This window comes from Natator depressus, chromosome 17 (assembly GCF_965152275.1).
Source record: "Natator depressus isolate rNatDep1 chromosome 17, rNatDep2.hap1, whole genome shotgun sequence".
Taxonomy (NCBI): domain Eukaryota; kingdom Metazoa; phylum Chordata; order Testudines; family Cheloniidae; genus Natator; species Natator depressus.
The window spans coordinates 22,525,932-22,544,391 of NC_134250.1; the positions used below are offsets into that span (position 1 = coordinate 22,525,932).

General features: G+C 56.4%; 2 protein-coding genes across 3 annotated transcripts; one reads left to right on the top strand and one right to left on the bottom strand.

Annotated features, from left to right (window-relative positions):
* Positions 1-2,854: 2,854 nt before the first annotated feature.
* On the bottom strand, positions 2,855-14,640 carry LOC142000601 (fibrinogen-like protein 1-like protein). The gene is made up of 3 exons (XM_074974997.1): positions 14,575-14,640; positions 5,133-5,243; positions 2,855-3,673 (listed from the first exon to the last, which is right to left on the bottom strand). The coding sequence occupies exons 1-3, from the start codon at positions 14,594-14,596 to the stop codon at positions 2,994-2,996; spliced, it is 813 nt and encodes a 270-aa protein (XP_074831098.1). The 5' UTR covers positions 14,597-14,640; the 3' UTR covers positions 2,855-2,993.
* LOC142000600 (fibrinogen-like protein 1-like protein) lies at positions 13,487-18,402 on the top strand. Of its 2 annotated transcripts, XM_074974995.1 has the most exons (4): positions 13,487-13,688; positions 14,933-15,076; positions 15,528-15,590; positions 17,396-18,398. In XM_074974995.1, the coding sequence occupies exons 1-4, from the start codon at positions 13,685-13,687 to the stop codon at positions 18,022-18,024; spliced, it is 840 nt and encodes a 279-aa protein (XP_074831096.1). In that variant the 5' UTR covers positions 13,487-13,684; the 3' UTR covers positions 18,025-18,398. The 2 variants fall into 2 exon arrangements, with proteins under 2 accessions (XP_074831096.1, XP_074831097.1); XM_074974996.1 differs by lacking the exon at positions 14,933-15,076 and having other exon boundaries at positions 17,396-18,402.
* The last annotated feature ends 58 nt before the right edge of the window (positions 18,403-18,460 follow it).

Genomic DNA, 18,460 nt, shown 5'->3' on the forward strand with positions numbered 1-18,460 from the left:
CCAGCCACTTCCTTCCCCTCACCCCCTTCTTCACCCCTGCCCTGTGCCCCCTGCCACTCCACCACCCCTTGTGCCCCCAAGGCTCTTCTGCTGCCCCCAACACCCATGTCCATTTACCCTACTGAGCAGCCCAAAGGCTCCCAGCTCCACCAACCCCCTTCTTCCGTCCTCAATTGCTCCACTCCCCTATGGCTCCCCCAGGAACAAGCCCCCCTCCACCCCCCGGGGCCCCTCACCCCTTTGGCCCTGGCAGCAACATCCCATCTGCACTTTAGAGTGTTACTCAGGGCTGGGGACCCCCCAATGTCCCTTCCCCCTTGTCTTCTTGGAGTGATCGGATGGCTACCCCCCACCACCACCCCATTCAGAGTAACCCGGCTGGAGCGGGGCCCATCCCTGCAGGACAGGAGCCGCTGCTTCAGCGTGCGAGGGGAGCTCACCCTCCAATCCCCCCACTCCTGAGGCCTCTCCTCCACCCCGGGCCGGGACAAAAACAGCAACCCATGCACACGGGGCAGCAGAGCCTGGCCGTTTCCTCCCTCCCGCCCCCAGTGTATTCACTGGCCACCTATGAGGGCTGAGGAGCCTGGAGCATATGGGGCGGGGGTGCGGGGAGGGAGAGGGCAGGTGGGGAAAGTCCCAGGCTGGGGCACTATGCACTGTAGACCCACAGCCCTGCTCATCAGCCTGTTCTCCTCCAGGGGCTTACAAAGGGGCGTGTTCACTACGTTGGGTCAATATCTTCCGAGGCCTCGAAGTTGGGCTGACTGGTCTGTAATTCCCAGCACCTGTTCCCTTGCAGAGCCAGGGGCCACAAAAGCCCTGACCTCACCCCCCAGATCGAGCCAAAGCAGGGGCACTGGGGCAGGTGGCTGAGGTCCCTTGATGCCGCCCGTCCCAAGTGGCAGGAGCAGCACATTCCGCTCAGCCCTGGAATTGCCACAGCGCCAAGGCCTGGTTCTCCTGCAGCTCCCTCCAGCTGGGGAGAGACAGGGCAGAGAAAGGAGCAGACCCTGTTACCCCAGTCACAGCTGGGGTCCAGCCCCAGAGAGCGCCAGCCTGGCCCTGGGGCAGTGGGGGTGACACCTAGAGCAGTTTGGTCCAATATGGAGGGTACTGCTGACAGATGGCTCATGGGGAGGGGGAGCAGATGGGCTGTGGCTATGAAGAGTTCAGGGTGTTTTGGAAGGAGAGGGGTAGCCATGGGGGGAGTTAGGGTGTGGGTGGGACCCCAAGCTGTGGGGAATGGTGCAGGGGAACCCTGGGTTTGGCAGGGGAGCCCCCAGTAAGCAAAATGGCTGAGCGAGCCAGCTGCCTGGGGTCAGGATGAGGATGCCCCTGCTGGCAGTGTCATGCTCCAGCCTGGAGAGGGACAGCTGGCTGGGGAGGGCACCGAGCGCAGCCTGTAATGGGCAGGGTGGGGGTAGCTCCCAGCATAGACAGCAGAGATGGGAGGCAGGAAGGGGAGAGGTCAGTGCCCTGGGGAGGGGGATACCCCGATCCCTCACTGCAAAACAGCACAGCCCCCCCTCACCACCAGCAACTGAGATGGAGGGGACAGCTCAGTGCACGGGGGGAGGGGGAGGGGTCCCTGATACTCCCAACTGCAAAATAGCAACCCCCTCCCCGCCATCTGCACATCAGATGCTCCCAGCTTCCCTCCTCCTGAAAAAATCCCTCTTTCCAAACCTGCCCCACAAATACCCCCCTACGCACACTCTCCATGCAGGCTTTGTCAGGAAGGCCAAGTAGACAGGGCTGTGTGTCCTGGGGCTGCACTGAAGGGCCATGGTCAGGAGGGGAATGGAAAGATACAGTTTGCGGGGGGTCGGACAATGCCCCTTCACATGCCCCCATCTTCACCCCTGCCAGTGGCCCATCTTTGGGCTGCAGCCCACAATTTGGGAGCCCTGCCCTAGGGTGAACTTCATCAGGCCCAGCTGACTTGAATATATCTAGCTATTCTTTAGCCCATCCTTTCCCTGTTCGGGGTGGTGTGCCTGCCCCTGGCTGTTAGCGTTAATGGTGTTCAGCATCTGGTCACAATTAACTTTTATTAAAGTGAAGACTGAAGTCACACAGGCAGGAAGTGCTCAGAGATGCTGAGAGGATGTCAGCCTGACAGATCAACACATTGCTAGGAGCTGGATTATACCTTGTTATGGGTGGAGTTAGAATCTCAGTGACACGGCTGTGAGGATGCACTCTTCATTTAAGACAGCTGAAAGCAACAGGTAAGGGGGCCTCATGTAGAACAAGCCATGATGGCATGTGCCCAGAAACTAGCACCAGGTGGGTAGAGGATGCCACCAAGTATCGTTCTGACCAGGTGTGTGTGTGAAAAAGACAAGATGGCCAGTGCAGCCAAGGGATGGAGACAGAGCAGGAAAGCCGACCAGAGCCTGTAAGCAGGGTGTGATCTTGGGAGGAGCATAGAGAGCTTTTGGGCCAGGTGCTGGCTAAAGAAGCTTGGAGCTGAAAGCAGGGAGGCTCTTCTCTGTTACTGCCACCCGCTGTGTTTGGAGAAGCAGGACTCTGTGTGTGCCTTGTAAATAAACAAGACATCAAAGAAATTACCAGACTCTATTGCCAATGTCTGCTCCCCACTGGAACATCCCGAGGGCCCCAAACTTTGACTAGCCTCTCGGGTTGATGAGAGACACCAATATCTTTATCTCGTGGTTTTGTTGCATGTCTAGCTAATCTGTCAGTGGTTTATCAGCAATTAATTACTGTTGCAATGTTTTCTCATGTAATAACCATATTTATTAAAAAGACAGAGGCCAGGTTTTTGAACCCAAACTCAGCACCCCTAATACATGAAAGATTCAGATGTAAAGTCCTGGCAGGGTCAGCTCTCAGAGTTTATTCCAGGGGATTTACCATGCAGAAGCCAACAGGGAACGGGGTGAGCAGAATGGAGGCATTGCAGGGCCTGCACTGATTAGGTGGGAGATGGAGCTCCGTGTCTGATCTAATGTTGTCTCCTCTTCTCAGCGGCGCCGGCTCCCAGGGAGGATGGGCTCCTTCTGCCAGACCCAGCACACATCTGTTGGCTTAACCAGGATGAGGGAAGACTTGCACTCCCCGCTCTTACAGAACCCTGCCCAGTAGATGTAGCCTTTCCCATTGAGCAGGATGTTCTGACACTTGTCATACCACCAGCCTCCATAGCTACTTGCGCAATTCCCACTGGCCTGGTCCTGATCCTTGTCAGTTGTGCTGAACTTCATGTTGTCGTGTATGCCCCCCAGGCCGGAGTGGTAGGTGGTGAGATAGTCCTCGCCGTCCCCAGAGTACCTGCCCAGCCTCAGCGGGTACCCGCTGGGCTCATCCTCAACGCTGAAGATGTCGTACTCCGCGTAGCGGGTGTTGTTGGATTTGTCCTCCACGACAAAGCGGACCTTGTAGGTGTTCTGCCGCGTGAGCAGGGACAGGTACTCGTTGCCCAGCCAGTAATCCTCCTGCACGTTCCCAAAGCCGTACTTGTAGGTGCTCCAGGATTCCTTCCAGGTGATCTCTGTGTTGTAAGAATTTCTCTGGACAACGGTCCAGCCTTTGCCTTCGGTGTCCATGTCACACCACACCACCCGAGGGGGAGAGCCTGCCGGCTGGATGACATGGATCCCACTGGGGCTGTCCCTGGGAATGTAGCTGCAGTCTCTGGGGAACCCTGCAATACCATATACAGCAGGTTAAGGGAGCCGAGGGAGTGGGGAGAGAGAGAGAGAGAGAGTACGCTAGCTAGCTCGAGCAAATCAGCCAGGGGTAACTGGAGCCTGGGTTTTTAGAGGCAGGTCCTGTGTATTTCACAATTCCACAGCCACAGAATCTGCCCCGGCCGTTCCTGGCCACAGAATCCGGCTTCAGATCTTACACTTTCATTTTACCAAAAAAATAAAATAAAATAAAAATAATAGTTTCTTGCTCTGCTGGTTTTGAAGAAACCTTGAAGAGATGAATCAAGTGGAAACCAAAGCTGTGTATCATTCCTGAGTCCGTACTGCTGAAGAAATAGTTTGGGGAGGGTGTGGGAGACACTGCCAGATCCATCTCAGCGAATGTTAATTATGAAACCCATAGGTGACCATTTAAATGGGATTTTTCAAAGAGCCTAAGGGAGTTTGACACCCGACTGCAATTGGAATTCAGTGGGATTTAGGCACCCAACTCCCTGTGGTGCCTCTGAAAATTCCAGACAACATCCTATCGAGGGGCTTATCTGTGGGGGGGAAATTGTCCTGAACTATCCTGGTAGAATGATAGCATTGTGGTTATACTGGTATAACTGCCCCTCCCCTCCCCAGGGTCCTCCCTTGAGCCCCCTCAGCTCCCATACCTACCAGACAATCCCCGTGTGCCCCACCAGCTCTGGCCCCCTCCCCCATAGCTAAGTCTCCTTCCTGAGCCGAGAGGAGGAGCTGCTGAGCACTGCAGGGGGCAGGGGTTCAGTGCCACCTCTGGAGCTGGCTCAGCCCCCGGCCTGCCTGGGAAAGCCCCTGAGCAGCTCTCAGAGCTGATGGAGGTGTGGGGAGAAGGGAATGAAAACCCCTAACAGGGAGGAACTGGCGCTCAGTGCTGCCTGGACTCTAGGGGCAAGGCTTCTAGGCATGAGCAAGAGAGCCCCAGCTGTGAGCCTGGGCTAGCCCTAAAGGACAGATAGAGCTTGCTTTGCACAGAAGTTGGTGAGATTTAAGTGTAGAACTCCCAGCCAATTTGGAGTGTGTGCCTGGTTCCTACACTCTGCCCTGTGGTTGGTACCAACGCTCTTCAATCTCTGCCGGCGGCTTGGCAGCCTTTACTGGAGAAAGGGATAATGAAGCTGTGTAAAGCAAACAGCCAGTTGAGCAGCACCTCCCCCACCCCGCTGGCCCATCCCCAGGCGCTAGAGGCCTCCGAATGGGAGTACAGTAATGAGCTCACTAGGCCAGGCCGGCCTTGCTGACCCTTCGGAGAACTCAGTGTCTCTCTGGGCCCAGTGCTGGCAGAGGGGGTGGCTGGAAGGTGCATTCAGTGGATAAGTGGATATGGGGGTGACACTGGCATGGGGGAGAGGAGCAGAATCAGGCCCACGATACCCTGATCTCAAATATGGCAGATGATAGAAGCTCTCTGACAGGTTCTCTACTCACCCCTCTCGACCTTCCTGTGGGCCAGGGTCCCGTTGCCCTGCACGGGGGCTACAGAAAGGAGCGCCGTCGTGGACAGGACAGACAGAAGCAGGAGAGAGCTGGACTGGAACCCTGCTGGGGACAGAAACCGCTGGACATGAGACCAGGAGAGAGTTTCACAAGTGCCTAAATCCCACTACAAGTCATCGGGATTTAGACATTTAAGTGACTTAGCCACTCTTGAAAATGTTACCCAGAATTTTCAGAGGGCTCAACAACTGGACCAGATTTTCACAAGAGCTCAGCTCCCAGGTACGCACTGCAGGAAATGATTGGATGTTCAAAGGGGCTCAGCCTCGGGGGTACTGGCCCAAGTCTCTGGAGATGGGGTGAAGCCCACCATTCACTTTGCCCACACACACCTCTCCCCTGGCCCAGCCACTGTCTCCGTCTCTGCAATAGGCCCAATTAGCACACAGCTGGGACCCAGCTGAATGCTAAAAAACATTCAAAGATTGCGGCTCCGATTCCCTGGCTCCCGGGTCCCAGGCAGGGCCGGCTGGAGTGCTCCCTGCCAGCAGGGCAGGCGAAGCAGCCCCCTGTGGTGGGGAAAGAACTCAGCCAGCAGCCAGCTGCCTCCTCTCTCTCCACGCTGCAGGGACACACTCAGAGCACCACTGCAAGGGGAGTGCTGCCTCCTCCCTGCTGGGCGTCCACGCCCGAGGCATCCGGAGCAATGGGGGGACATGCCCCCCACTAGCCTCTGAGGGGGATGAGCATAGTCCAGGCTGCAGTGCGCCCTGGGCTGCCTGCAGCAGACAGCACCCGCCTGCCTGTTGCCGCTGGCCAGGACCCAGAGCTCACAGCCAGAGCAGGAGGCTGCCCTGGAAGTCACTGCATTACATTTGTACCATTATTTGCACGCAACAGCTGGTGCAAGGTGGAAATTTGTCCCATGGGCAGGTTCCCAACCAGGGTTTGGGGAGTGGGATCTCCCCTGCCCGTCTGGGAGCTGGCATGGAGGGATACATGCCTGACGGGGCAGTCACAGCAGGCAGGGTGGGGAGCAGCCCTCTCCCCATCCCGTGCACTCTCTGCTCCAGGGCTCCAGTGACCTCCGCAGCAGTGACCCTCACTGGCCTGGAGAGGCCCCAGTGTTAAGCCCCACGTATGGCTGAGTGCATGCTCCTGGTGCCTGCTGCACTGAGCGAAGCTTGGAGCAACCCCCTCTGTCCCAGCTGCACCCTGTCCACAGTCACTACCACCAGCCGGAGGGCAGGGCCCGCTCACCCACGCACAGAGACAGCAGCTGGGCAGGCTCCAGCAGGGCTCTGCCCCCAGGTGAGAGGTGCCCAGGGCACAGAGCTGCTGTGTGCCACACACCAGGGATGCTGCCCCCTGCACTGCAGCCCAGCAGCCCAGAGGGGGACATGCTGCTGACACTGCAGCTGTTCTGTATGCCCAGCTCAGGCCAGGCTTAAAGTTGGCAGAGTCGCCGGGGGCCACCGTCCCAGCCAAAAAGAGTTAAAAATGGAGCCAGTTCACTGAGGGGTGCACTGTAAGAGCTGCCCTACCAAGTGCATGGCCATTTATTTCAGCTGAGATTATCATAGAACCCCCCTCCCCGCACGTGCTTTTCCCAGGCCACTTTCAGCACTGAGCGCAGGGATTCACAATGAACTTGCAGGGATCAGCAGCCCAGAGTCATCCAGATTCTTGGAGAGAAACTGGTTGATTCACCCCGCAGGCCCCCGCCAAGTATACCTATCATGGGCCCTGGTATTACATATTGTGTGGCCACAGCCCACATAACATAGAGAGCTGCATATGCAGCCCCCAATGGCAAATAGGTTGAGAACCCTACAGCAGAGGCTTATGTGTTAAGCTCCAGAGGTCCCAAGTTTCATCAGGGCTGCTGCTGGCCCGTTACAGTTGCAAGATGGCAGTTTTTTTGTTGGGTGAGGCAGGGCAGGTGCGGGGAGGGGTGGGGGGTCAAACCAGAACAGGCTAAAGCCACACCAGAGTCTGGCACACTGCTTTCTGTTAGTCACCATTGTATTCATGTGGTGTTGCAAAGTTAGAAAGTCCACAACTAACCCCACAAGTGATCAAACTAACCCCACACGTGACCGTGATACAAACATGCAAATGAATGAGAGAGAGAACAAAGTGTAAACAACAAGCAGAAAAACACTGTTCCAATGGAAACACTTTACCCAGAAAGAAAAGGAGGACTTGTGGCACCTTAGAGACTAACAAATTTATTTGAGCATGAAATAAACTTCATGAAACTTCATGAAAAAACTCATACAGATACAGACAGACATCATCTTCCTTTCCAAATGCAAACAGATGGACATCATACCAAAAGGACTGAAGGTAAAAAATCCATTACAATCTACATACCACACAGACTATGCTGACAGCTTGTATGCTCAAATAAATTTGTTAGTCTCTAAGGTGCCACAAGTACTCCTTTTCTTTTTGCAGATACAGACTAACACGGCTGCTACTCTGAAACCTGTCACTTTGCCCAGACATGATCCACAGACAGATTTAATTGGAAACACCTTCTTTCTGGAGATGGAACCCAAATTCTTCAGACAATGTCACAGCCCAAGTGACATGCTGCTAGCAATCTCAGGTATCATTGTGAGAAAGAAGAGAGATGCGTAACCCCATGGCAGGCAAAGGGTTAAAGCTTTAGCAGAGAAGGATTTCAGTGAGTCTGACAAGCCAGAATTACGTTTGGAATTGAAGTGAAATAACAATCTGGAGTCACTCATCCTTGAAAACACTCCTCACCTACTCCTGACGACCCAGAGGAGAGGGGACGCTACCAGCTAGCAATCGTTAACACAGTGTAATAGTAGACGGGCAGTGCAGTGTGGTGGGAGGGGAGGGATGCTGGTCTAAGACACAGAGGGCCTGAGTTCTACCTGTGCCTTGGAAACCTCATTACACTGCTCCATGCCTCAGTTTCCCCATTTTTAAAACATGGCTTATGTTAGTTCCTTTTTGTTCTAAAGTACTTTGGCCCCAATGCCCAAAGGTACCTTGGGCATGGAGAGAGAATTCCTGCCTAGGGTCCAGCAGAGTGCTGAGCAAGGGATCCCTGCCAGGCTCCTGGTACCCCATAACCCCAGGGGCACTCTTTACCAACCAGGAGGCACTGCCAGACTCCTAGCTAGCCAGACTCATGCTGCAGCATGCACTTGCTGGGGGAAATGCTGCTCCGTTTCAAAAGAAAAGCAGTGTGTACTTCACTGCGCCCCGTCCCTTGTGCCTTGGCCAGCCAGGGTCGGGAAAGCAGAGGATGCACCAGGACTCCCCTCCCCCTTGTGCACCTGCCCGGGCTCAGGGGCGGCACCGAGAGGAGTGCAGGCTGCCCCTTTCTGTGCAGTAGTTACTGCGTCTGTATGGGTACGTTCCTTCCTGTGCCCAGGCACTCAGGGCACATGGTGTCCCACAGGGGCAGGACAGAATGCCCTGCCCACTGCACCTCCCCCACGTGCCCACACCGCCTGGCCCTCTGGTGCCTGCCACCGGGCTCTGGCCCTATATCTCTAGGCTGCGTGAAATGCTGGGCATTTCAATAAAACTCACCCATCCCGAGGCTGCAGCTGAGCGGACGAGTTAGCAACCTGAAGCGTTCCACTTCCACATCAGAAACCAGAGCCAGGGCTCCATCCCTTTATGGAGAAAGCGCCACTCCACACCCAGCTTATCTTGCTTTTTCAGCTGCTGGCCTCAAGCCTGGCCTGTGGGCAGGGAGGGAGCCCCAACGGAACGTCTGCCCATTCTTTATTTACTGCAGATACCAGACTTCTTGGGCTCCCTCCCTCCTTCCTGAGAATGCCAACGTTTCTGAAGTTGGGCAGGTGTGAGCCAGGGATTTAATTTATCAGCAGGACTCTGCATCGGCCTTCCAGACAAAGGACGCACTAAATGGAGAGGATCAGGCCAGAGGAAATGGCAGGAACGGGGGTTGTGCAGAACGTGATGGGGGTGTAATGCTTGTGCCAGGTGGTATTGGCAGCGACAAGGACTGGAGTCAGGATCTCGGGGCTCCTCTTAGCATTGCAAACCAGAACCAGCTGGACCGCCCCACCCAGAAATCTGGGAAACTGACCACCACGCCCCTAACAGGCAGCTCTTCCCGCATCGCAAGATCTGAGTCTGTGTCTAACACATGAGAACTTTTATTTAGAGGAGAAAGAAACGCAGCATGAATTGGCGAAACCACCACAAGAATGACTCAGCAGTCTGTGAACTGAGTGAAACGCCTGCCCTACAATACATTGGGCAGCAGCCCCTTGCCTCAGTTTCCCACCTTGGGGTGAGAGTCCAATGGACAAATGTCCCTTTGGCGCACCCCTTCCATTTTCCCTCTGCTGTCCCCACACCCGGTTTACTGGCCAAGCTCAACAGAGTTCGAGACTCCAGGGGGTGTTGTGTGGGGGGGGGTTCGCCAGGGAGAGAAGGGGCAGGCTAGGGATGCCTCTGCCTCTGCTCAGCACCGCTGCTGCTCCATGCTCTGCGATGCCATGCTCTGAGGGGCCTCCAGCCTGGAGTGAGTCCAGCTCTGAGTGACTTCACTGGCTAGGGGGAAACCTCGCTGCTGCTGCCCCCTGTACGCTGTCTTTCACCACCCACAGCACCACACCCACCACCCACAGCACCGATGCCAGTTTCACAGTGTTTTCAGCTCTAGGGAGAAGAATCCAGGACTTCCAGCTCTGTCTTTAAGCCCTGGGCAGGTCCAATGTTTTGTAGGTGCCTTTCAGCAAACCCACACACCAGGTGGGAACCCCCCTCCCCGCCCCCCTCGGACTTTCAGTTCCATTTGGTATCACTAACCCCTGCTTTGCACGTGGGGTTACAGAGACTGAACACACTCCCTCCCCTGCCCCCCCACCCCCGCAATTGTCCCTACAGGTCACAGCCAGGTGAGGAGATACCTGAGTGGGGTAGGCTGGAGTGATACTGTGTTGTTGCTGCATCTGGACCACAGGGAAGAGGATCAAACTGGATTCATTCAGTGACTGTCAAGGCAGTTGCTTTCTGTGTCCCAGCTCTCTGGCTGGGATGCAGGGGGCAGGAACTGGTGCATTGGAGGGACCAGCTCCATGTCCATATAGTTCTGGAAAAAAGCACCCAGACGGTTCACCTGGATGCACACCTCTCAACCTTGCAACCTGCCAGCACAGGGCACAATCCATTGAAATGTGCGACAAAGGACACGAGATGGGACACCTTTATTTCGTTGCATGTCGCACCAGTTTGCTTAGTGCGATGTGCTCCAATCTGATCATTTGGGGACCAGGTTTTGGGGTGAGGGGGAGTTTGTGCCCTCAAGCAAACAACAGACGACTCTCCTGCGTGCAATTCATGCTGCCCCCTTCCCCCGGCCCGCACACCTCGAATGCCAGCTGCAGCCTGCCCCATTAATTCTGGCTGCCCCACCAAACAAGTAAAGCAGCTTCCAATGGATTCTGGCTGATTGCCCTGTCAACGCATCGCCCCCGCAGTGAGACCCAGCCAGCTCCCAGGCCCGCTTCTCTGCAGAGAGCTGTTGGCTGAGCAGGGGACACACACCTGCTGCTGCTGCTGGGCTCCTGGGCCCTCCACGCCTGCCCCTCGGGGCATGGGGACAGAGCCCTGGGCCAGGAGCGGCCAGGAGATGGGGGGTGAGCTGGGCGTGCTGGGCCGACCACATGCACAGCAGGGGCAGCAGCGGCCACCCTCGCGCTCTGATGGTGACTCGGGATTGTGGGGGCTTCTCACCTGTCCCATGGAAACATGGCCAAAGGTGCCAACTCACCAATTGTCCCTTCATCAAAACGGCCGCCATCTCCCACTGCTGCCAGGGGGCTGAGGCCTGCACAAGGGCTGCCACATCCCCATGCTCTGTCTGCATGAGGCTGGCAGGCTACCCTCCTGACGCTGGCTGCCACCTCACGCGGGGCTCGAGGAGGCTGAAGCTGAACCCATAGGCAGCCTGGCTGATGCCATGGTTCAGGGGGCTGGACGGCACATGGGGACTAGGAACTGTGAGGGGATGTGGCCAGGGGGAGACTGAGGGGTTTGCAGGTGATCGTGGGGGACATGAGAGTGGCTTAGGGAGTTGCAGGGGCATGTGAGGGCAGGGGAATGTGGGGGAAGGTTGAGGGGGCAGGGAGAATGGGGGGCCAAGGGAGGCTGAGGGGGTACAGGGGGATGGGGACAGGAAGGAGGCTAAGAGGGGCAGGAGGGAGGCTCAGAAGGATGTTGGAGGCTGGGGTTTGTGCACAGGGGACAGTGCTGGGGCTGGCAGATGCGGGGGGGGGGGGGAATCATGGCAGCTCCCCCAGCTCTGTGTGAGAGCCCCAGGGTCTGAGGGCACAGACCTCCCCTCATATCTGGTCCCATAGCAGAGAGGATCCCAGAGCACGGGATGTGGGACCTCAGCAGAGGAGAGGGCAGCAGGAAGCAGAGGAGTGTTGCTGCTGGATGCAGAGAGTAACAGGCAGTGGCTGGCAGTTCCCCTGCCTTACGGGGAGGAGAGGGGAAGTGGAGTCTCCATCGGAGCAGCCAGCAGGAGCCGGGCATTCCAGGCTGACCTTTTACACCCACTGGCTGGGGAGTCAAAAGTCAAATGTGAAAACATGCTCTGATTTTTTTTCTTTTTAGAAGAAGGAGCCCACCAGTGTGACTGTTCCTTCTCCCCCCTCTGGTGAACACTGGGTCAGCCCCACGGCCAGGGCAGTCTGCAGCCTTGCTTCAGGGCTTAGTTTCTTCTTCAGCTGAGGACAAAGGAACCATGGAACAGCAACGGAACGTCCCACTCCTGTTCCCCACCTGTTCTGTGGGGTCTTTTGGCCTTTAGAGCTACTGGTCAGGCCCTCCCCCAATCTGAGAGGGACCACAGGGCCTGCTGGCCTCCTCACAGCCTCTGCTGCAGCTACAGGAGAGAGGCCTCTTCAGTTTGCAGAAAGAAAGACATCTCTGGGGTGAGCACACGGTAGGTGTCTGTTTTTTCCCAGGGCAAGATGCTGCCACCTAGTCACTGGCAGGGCCTGTGTGACCTCTGACCACATATGAGGGAGGACGCCCAGCCTAGCTAGACAGATTCCTTCGTGGCATGGCTGGGGACAGAAGCCTGCAGCTAAAGCTCACACTGCTGGAAACAACCCGCAGAGGCCTTTCATTTCCCCAGGGTCAGACGTCACCACGAGGAGAATGTGAGCGCCGGGACACTGGAGGAGCTGGCCTGAGATGGCGTCCCAGAGTACAAACGCCTGTGTCAAGTCCGTTCTGATTCCACACTCAGCAAACATGCAGGGGCAGCTCTGTGGTCGGGAGAGGCGCTGGTCAGAATGTGCCAGTGGAGCCGTTTTTGCCTCAGAAGTTGGCAGCGTGTCAAAATCCAAACGTTTCGTGGGAACATGTCGATTTGGACAAACCTTCAGAGGGAAAGCAGGCAGGTTTCGCACGGAAAGCTGCCGGGGTTGCTGCCAGCTCACCTGCCTGCCCACCTCTCCAACAGGCGGATGGGTCACCTGGGCTTCCAGGCTGCTGAGAGAAGCCCTGGCTCCAAGGCGCCCAGGGCTCCCAAAGCCCTCTCCCCCTGGGGCGATGTTCTGGTTACTGCACAGCTCTAGGAGGAAGGGGGGTATCCGATGCCCCACAAGCCACCAATCCTCCCTGCCAAGGTCACAGTAACTACAACAGCCTGTGAGAACATCCTAACCTTTGGGGCACTTTCCCTGCCAGGTGAAAGGGTGCGAACTGGACCCCTCCCCGCCAGCAGAGTCCAGCACTGCCAAGAAAGCCAAGTGTGGACTAAACTAACCCCCTGGTTAACCCTTTTCCAGAGGAATCCAGAAGCCACTGACAATTGCAGGCTACATGGAGACCTCTCTCCCAGCTCACTCCCCCATCCTGGAATAGGGGTCCATGAGTCCTGGCCGAACACCCTACAGCTGGGAACATGCTCCCTCTCCCAGCGCCAAAGACTACATGAGATGGGGGTATTGAGCACTCCATGGATAAAAGGGACAGTGACTTCTGCCTCCAAACAGGCCCCAGGCGTGAGGGGACCACAGCACCCAATTCCTCTGCCCCCCAACTTTCTTCGCTGCTTTAACGTACAACCACAACCTGCTCCGCTGGCACCTTTGACTCCTGAAAGCCCTAACGCTCCAGGGGAGCAGGCCGTGCCCTGCCCTGGCTGCCCCGTGTGTTACCTCGGAGGGAATCGTTCCAGGTCCAGGGAAGAGCCTTATCTGGGGGGAGGCTGTACCAGACCCGCCCGACCAGGCAGGTGCCCAGGTACTCTCTGCTCGGGCTGATAAGGTTCCTTAGCACAGTTTCTCTCCAAACAAATTCCAGTTCAAGACACCTGACAGCTCCACAGCAGGGCAGCATCCCCAGCGCACAGCAGGACAGGGGTTGGGGGAGCAGTCCGTAGCAGCGCCTGCCCCTCCTTCGGCAGGAGCTATAAGTGCCAGCCACGTGCTGCCTCCATCTAGACGGCCTATCTGCACAGAGCAGCAGCTTTCAGCCTGGGACAGCCGTGCTGTGGGGAGGCGATGGGTAAGAGTGGGCTCAGAGAGCCAGAGGGTCTGTGGGGCAACACAGGGCCCTTCTGCTCCGCACTTGGGCTGAGTGGGCATGTTCAGCTGGGATTGGAACCCACCAGCACTTGTGGGTCCGAATGTGGGGCTAGAACTCAACGCGGGGCGCTCCCACCTCGCCCGGGGGCGACTAGGGGGAAGGGCAGAGAGACACGTGGGCTGAGACTCAGAGGAGCAGAGACACCAGCTCCAGGGAGACAGAGTCTACGGCAGCCGGGTTAAACTCCCCGGCTGTGTGACAGGCCCCCCACCCCAGTATGTCACAGCAGGGCAATGTGGCCTACTGAATGGCAGGGATTGCCAGAGACTAGCTGGGTTAGAGGCCTTTGGGGATGGAGGAAGCAGCACTAACGTCCATGCCAACCGCCCTATAGAGGAGGGGCCGTGCCCTGCAGGTGCGGGGCAGGGAGCTGGGACACTGCGCCGGGGGTCGTTGTCTGGCCCAGGCCCTTCCGAGCAGGAGGCAGAGGCCGAGGCATTTCCTGCAGGTCACCTTCCGCTGCAGCTTGGCCATGGGCCCCCCTAGCCACTAGCCCAGCCAGGGATCCCAACTGGTGAATGTCATGGCTGGCTCCTCCCTGCCGCCAACAGCTCTTCACTGCCAGGGAATTCCTGAAATCCTGTGTGCCCTTCCCCCACCCACCTCCTGGGGCTCTGAGTGCCCCTGGCCAGTCTCCCCCCCTCAGCCCCACCTCCCGGGGCGGTGAGTGTCCACCTAGCCCCCCCACCCCCTTGATCCCCCTCCCTGGGACGCTCAGTGCCTCCCCAGTGCCCACCCTATAGGGCCCCCCTCCCCCGGAATGCTCAGTGCCCCCCTCCGGATCCCCATTTTCCCTTTTTCTCACCTACTCTCCCGGTCATTTCCATGGTACAGGGGTGTCTCTGTGCGGCAAGCAGAGTGGGAACATTTTTCCAGGGCGAATCCCAAGCTCCCTTGGATCCGCCCCCCTCCTGGGTGTTTCTGTCCCAATGGGGCCAGTTCCTAGTGTCTCCTCTCTGCCCCGTGCATGCCTGGCCAATGGCCGGCTGCCCAGCCAGACTGACAGGCGAGGGCGGCGGTGCCAGTCTGCGCTGGGCGAGGCAGGAGGTTCCAGCAGTCCCAGCTCTGGGTTGTGCCGTTCCCTGGCAGAGGGAACTGGGAGTCACGGCTCCTAAACGGCGGGTTTGTGTTCCCAGCTTCTCGCCAGCTCTTCCCTTTTGCAGCTGCCCGGTGCCCTCGTCTCCTGCTCCTCACTGGCCTGCTGGCCCTGTCAGCCCCAGTTTTCACCCTGGATATACACAATCTGAACATCTTAAAGGGACCCACCCATGCAATCCGGAACATCCACCCAAAGAATCTGAAGGCAGGTGTGTCATGTGTCTGCTTTTAAAGCTCTCACCCCGGGCCCTCGGGGTCCTGCCAGCCCTGGGGCCCCAGAACGTCACTCACTGGCTGCCTGGGGATTATGGAGGCCTGAAGCCACTGGGAGAAATTACATGCAACCGTAGCTGTACATTCAAACCACGCTGAGCTCTTTGGCAGTTGGAGGGGGGAGGGAGGTTGGGGGGGCGCGCAGGGGCTGGGCCGTTGCAGTGTAGGGAGCAGCAGGACAAAGCCAGGAGGTGCTGGTTGCCTTGGCAGCAGAGGGGCATGGAGGAGTGGAACTGGTGCAGCGCGGGCCCGAGCAGGGCAGGGGGTGGGCGGGATGAGAAGGGGAGCCAAATGCACTGCTAACACTCTCCACTGTGGTGCTGGTGCTCAGGAGAGTCTCTGAAAACCCCTCATGTCACTCAGATCTCCCAATTCCTGTCCCTACAGATCAGGGGAAAGGGAGCCTGCGGCACAGCCGAGACAGTGACCCGCAGTTACCAGAGGCCCACGGTAAGAGTATTCCCCACTTTACCTGTCCACGGCCCGCAGAAATGAGATGCAAGAACAACAAGAGTTATTCACACAGCTTCTACCTGCAGGGCATACCAAGGCATGGGGATGCACTGTCTGAGGGATTATACAGGCCCCTGGGGGCAGAAACTCTGATGGCAGATTTCAGTCGGGGGGGGGGGAGGGTGGGGGAAGGGCTTGATACACACAGGCTGTAACGTGTCCTGCAGAGGAGAAGCTTTGGATCATGATCTTTCTGCAGGAAAAGTGGCACCACTGTAGGGGATCCAGGACCGAGGGCTGTGACCCATTGGGCTGTGTCCCTCACTACTACAGGTGTGGGGAGTTTACAGCCAAAATTTGAAGTCAAGATCCCTTGACGCCACAGACCCCTCCTTTCCCTGGCAGCTGGTGTCCGTGGCCTCAGCACACAGGCCGTGTTGAAGAGCCCTTGGCACAGCAGTTTGCTGAGAGCTGAGGGGTACAGAACCCGCTGCTGTAAGACACAGTCACCCCACAGGACACACGGTGCTGTTAGCTTGCAGTGTCCCACACATCGTGGCTGCCGTGTTAAACACCTCCCCAAAAGCCCCTGCAGAGTATGAACAGGGGCCTGTTTGTCTCCTGGGAAACCTATGTGTGCACGTGTAAAGTAGCTAGTTAGAGAGTAAACTGCCCTGGAGTGTGTGGCAGGACCTAACGCCAGGGCTGTGCCAGCAGATTTGGGCTCAGTGTCTGCATCCAGTGTTGAAGCCTCTTTCATAGAATCATAGAATATCAGGGTTGGAAGGGACCTCAGGAGGTCATCTAGTCCAACCCCCTGCTCAAAGCAGGACCAATCCCCAATCAAATCATCCCAGCCAAGGCTTTGTCAAGCCTGACCTTAAAAACTTCTAAGGAAGGAGATTCTACCACCTCCCTAGGTAACACATTCCAGTGTTTCACCACCCTCCTAGTGAAAAAGTTTTTCCTAATATCCAACCTAAACCTCCCCCACTGCAACTTGAGACCATTACTCCTTGTCCTGTCCTCTTCTACCACTGAGAATAGTCTAGAACCATCCTCTCTGGAACCCCCTCTCAGGTAGTTGAAAGCAGCTATCAAATCCCCCCTCATTCTTCTCTTCTGCAGACTAAACAATCCCAGTTCCCTCAGCCTCTCCTCATAAGTCATGTGTTCCAGACCCCTAATCATTTTTGTTGCCCTTCGCTGGACTCTCTCCAATTTATCCACATCCTTCTTGTAGTGTGGGGCCCAAAACTGGACACAGTACTCCAGATGAGGCCTCACCAATGTCGAATAGAGGGGAACGATCACGTCCCTCGATCTGCTCGCTATGCCCCTACTTATACATCCCAAAATGCCATTGGCCTTCTTGGCAACAAGGGCACACTGCTGACTCATATCCAGCTTCTCGTCCACTGTCACCCCTAGGTCCTTTTCTGCAGAACTGCTGCCGAGCCATTCGGTCCCTAGTCTGTAGCTGTGCATTGGGTTCTTCCGTCCTAAGTGCAGGACCCTGCACTTATCCTTATTGAACCGCATCAGGTTTCTTTTGGCCCAATCCTCCAATTTGTCTAGGTCCCTCTGTATCCTATCCCTGCCCTCCAGCGTATCTACCACTCCTCCCAGTTTAGGAGGATGGCTGGGACAGACAATGGCTGGCAAAGCATGCGGGTGTCAGTGCAGACGCTGCTGTCTATGACACACCAGAGGGGTCCTTTCTTACTGACCCAGGGTGGGAAGAGCTGAGCAGGGTTCTGTTCCACGGGGTTCACTGAAAGCGATCTCTCTCTTGTGCACAGTCTGGCCCAAGGACTGCAGCGAGATAACCTGGAACAGGGTCAGCGGCATCTTCGTCATCCAGCCCACAGGACTCCACAAGATTGTCGTTTACTGTGACTTGAACAGCACCAGCGAGGGCTGGACGGTCCTCCAGCGGAACCGGCATGACACACAGATCACCTGGGCTGAGTCCTGGAGCACCTACAAGTACGGCTTTGGCAACGTGCACAATGACTACTGGCTGGGGACGGAGTACATCTATCAGATCGCCAAGCAGAAGGTCTACCAGGTCAGGTTTGTCATCCATGATTCATCCGGCACCATGAAATACGCAGACTACAACCTCTTCGGTCTGGAAGACGAGTCCAAAGGCTACAAGCTGAGGCTGGGCTCTTACACTGGGACTGCAGGGGATGCCATGACTTCAAACAATCCTAGCACTGTGCATGACAACATGAAGTTCACGGCTAAAGACCTGGATCAAGACACTTATGGTGGGAATTGTGCATCTAGCTATGGTGGGGGCTGGTGGTACTCAGCTTGTTATTCTGCTCGACTGAACGTCAAAGGGAGCATCACTTGGGGTAGTTTCTGTAATGGAAACTGCCAAGCCTCTGCCATCCTCATCAAACCAGCAACTTACTGTTAGTCACCCCTTCCCCACCCTCCTGTCTGCAGTGAGGCCAAACCCTGCTCCACGAAGGGAGGGAAAAGGGTCTGAGTGTGTCATGGCCAAACCTCACACGCAACTCGGAGGGGGAAGTATCATGTTTATCCAAAATAGGACAACTTCCTCTTTTCTTTTTTTCCATGCCCTTTCTGAGCTAATCTCTGCTAGGCACTCGTGCTTTGTGTTGACTTTATTTAGTTATATTCATAATCAGAACAATCATTTGCAAAATCTGCAGTATCCAGATGTAGCAGCTCCGGGGAGAATAAATGCCTCAGATCCGTATTAACTTTTCAGTGTCTTTTGCTCTTAGACTCATGCACAGTTCCAGAGGTCAGAGAGTTGGAGAAATTCAGAAGGATTTTTATAAACACCCACTCTACTGCTCATTAGCAGGGATTAAAGCTTTGGAGTA

Coding starts and splice junctions, on each gene's coding strand:
- LOC142000600 (XM_074974995.1), top strand. Junction 15,077..15,527: donor CCCAAAGAATCTGAAGGCAG/GTGTGTCATGTG, acceptor CTGTCCCTACAG/ATCAGGGGAAAGGGAGCCTG. Junction 15,591..17,395: donor GCAGTTACCAGAGGCCCACG/GTAAGAGTATTC, acceptor TCTTGTGCACAG/TCTGGCCCAAGGACTGCAGC.
- LOC142000601 (XM_074974997.1), bottom strand. CDS start 14,596: ATGGAAATGACCGGGAGAGTAG. Junction 5,244..14,574: donor GGAAATGACCGGGAGAGTAG/GTGAGAAAAAGG, acceptor TGTCCCCAGCAG/GGTTCCAGTCCAGCTCTCTC. Junction 3,674..5,132: donor CCACAGGAAGGTCGAGAGGG/GTGAGTAGAGAA, acceptor ATGGTATTGCAG/GGTTCCCCAGAGACTGCAGC.